Source organism: Mesitornis unicolor, unplaced genomic scaffold (genome assembly GCF_000695765.1).
Source record: "Mesitornis unicolor isolate BGI_N332 unplaced genomic scaffold, ASM69576v1 scaffold28077, whole genome shotgun sequence".
In the NCBI taxonomy this organism is placed as follows: domain Eukaryota; kingdom Metazoa; phylum Chordata; class Aves; order Mesitornithiformes; family Mesitornithidae; genus Mesitornis; species Mesitornis unicolor.
This window is the reverse complement of record NW_010196378.1, coordinates 5,108-6,790: the sequence shown is the minus strand read 5'-3', so window position 1 is coordinate 6,790 and position 1,683 is coordinate 5,108. Positions and strand designations below refer to the sequence as shown.

The window sequence follows — 1,683 nt, the reverse complement described above, 5'->3', positions numbered from 1 at the left end:
GGTGAGGGTCCAGTCCTGCCCGACACAGGGCACAGCGTGGTCGATGTGAGCACCCAGTGTCACTTTGTGTGTCCCCACAGGACCCACCTCATCCTGCAGACGGCGCGGACGCGGGGCTACGCCAAGGTGATGACGGGCGAGAGCTGCACCCGCGTGGCCGTTAAACTCCTCACCAACCTGGCACTGGGCCGCGGCGCCTTCCTGGCCGTCGACACGGTGAGCAGCCCCCCAACACCTTGTCCCCAAGCTGGGGACGGCCATCCTGGCCCAGAGAGGTGACACAATGCCATGGGGGGGATGTCTGAAGGGTTTTGTGGACGACCGCCATGGCGACGTGCTGGTGGTGCGGCCCATGCGGGAGTACACGGCCAAGGAGATCGCCTTTTACAACCACTTCTTCGAGGTCCCCACCGTCATTGCGCCTCCCATTCCCACCAAGGTAGGGACTCCCCTGTCCCCAGTCTCGAGCTCCATGTCCCCACAGCAGGGATGGGACCCCCATGTCCCATTCCTGCCCTCTCTGCTTGCCCTCCAGCGCCAAGAGAAGCCCAGCATCCACCGCCTGATGGAGAGCTTCCTCCTGGGGCTGCAGGAGGATTTCCCCTCCACCATCAGCACCGTCTACCGGTACAGCATCTCCTCTGCATGGGGGGCACCCCGGGGTGGCAGGGAGGTTGGGGTGCACCATGAGCCAGCAACGTGCCCTTGTGGCCAGGAAGGCCAATGCCATCCTGGGCTGGATGAGAAGGGGTGGTTGTAGGGCAGAGAGGTTCTCCTGCCCCTCTGCTCTGCCCTGCTCACACCACATCTCAATAGTGTGTCCAGTGCTGGGCCCTCAGCTCAAGAAGGACAGGAACTGCTTGAAAGAGTCCAGCAGGGCCCCAAGAATGCTAGAGGGAGTGGAGCATCTCCTGCTGAGGAGCAGCTGAGGGAGCTGGGGCTCTTGAGCTTGGAGCAGAGGAGACTGAGGGGTGCCCTCATTCATGGGGATCCATTTGGAAAGGGCAGTGTCAGGAGGAAGGAGCCAGGCTCTGCTCTGGGATGTCCAATGCCAGGACAAGGGGCAATGGTCCCAAGCTGGAGCACAGGAGGTTCAAGCTGAAGATGAGGACAAAAGTTTGTGAGTGTGAGGGTTATGGAGCATGGCCCAGGCTGCCCAGAGAGGTTGTGGAGTGTCCTTGTGTGGAGACACCCAAAGCCCTGGCCGTGTTCCTGTGTGACTGCTCTGGTGATCCTGCTCTGGCAGGGGTTGCACTGGGGGAGCTTTCCAGGTCCCTTCCCACTCCTGACATGCTGGGATTCTGTGATTTTGGCTGCAGGACGGGTGAGAAGCTGAGCCCAGCTCCGGCCAAGGCGAGCAGCGAGTCTGAGCGCTGCCTGCTCTGCCTCTGCGCCCTGGACATCGCTGGGGGTGAGTGGGGTGGGCGGTGGGGTTTTTTTGGGGCAGGGCAGCTGTGCACCCCTCAATCTTGCCCTTGCCTTTGCAGAGGAGGAGCTGGCGCTGGAGCCCACACTGATCATAGAGGAGCCGGAGCAGAACGGGTGCTGCCAGGACGCCCCAGTGGGGTGAGCATGAGGGTATGGGGGGGCCGTGCCAGCATCGGGGCCACCACGTCAGCCTCACTGAGGGTCCTTGTGCCCCCCAGGGCTGAGAGCAAAGCTGCCTTCATCCCACTGCTGTGC

The 1,683-nt window shown here is 62.6% G+C and overlaps 1 protein-coding gene across 1 annotated transcript in view; it reads left to right on the top strand.

Annotated features, from left to right (window-relative positions):
* The window catches only part of CTU2 (cytosolic thiouridylase subunit 2 homolog (S. pombe)), a 3,152-nt gene that overhangs the window by 1,139 nt on the left and 330 nt on the right, over positions 1-1,683 (top strand). Inside the window, 6 exon segments of the mRNA XM_010188457.1 lie at positions 29-216; positions 308-439; positions 536-627; positions 1,320-1,411; positions 1,488-1,542; positions 1,647-1,683. The exon segment at positions 1,647-1,683 is cut by the window's right edge and continues 12 nt beyond it. Coding sequence (XP_010186759.1) covers positions 29-216; positions 308-439; positions 536-627; positions 1,320-1,411; positions 1,488-1,542; positions 1,647-1,683 — 596 coding nt within the window.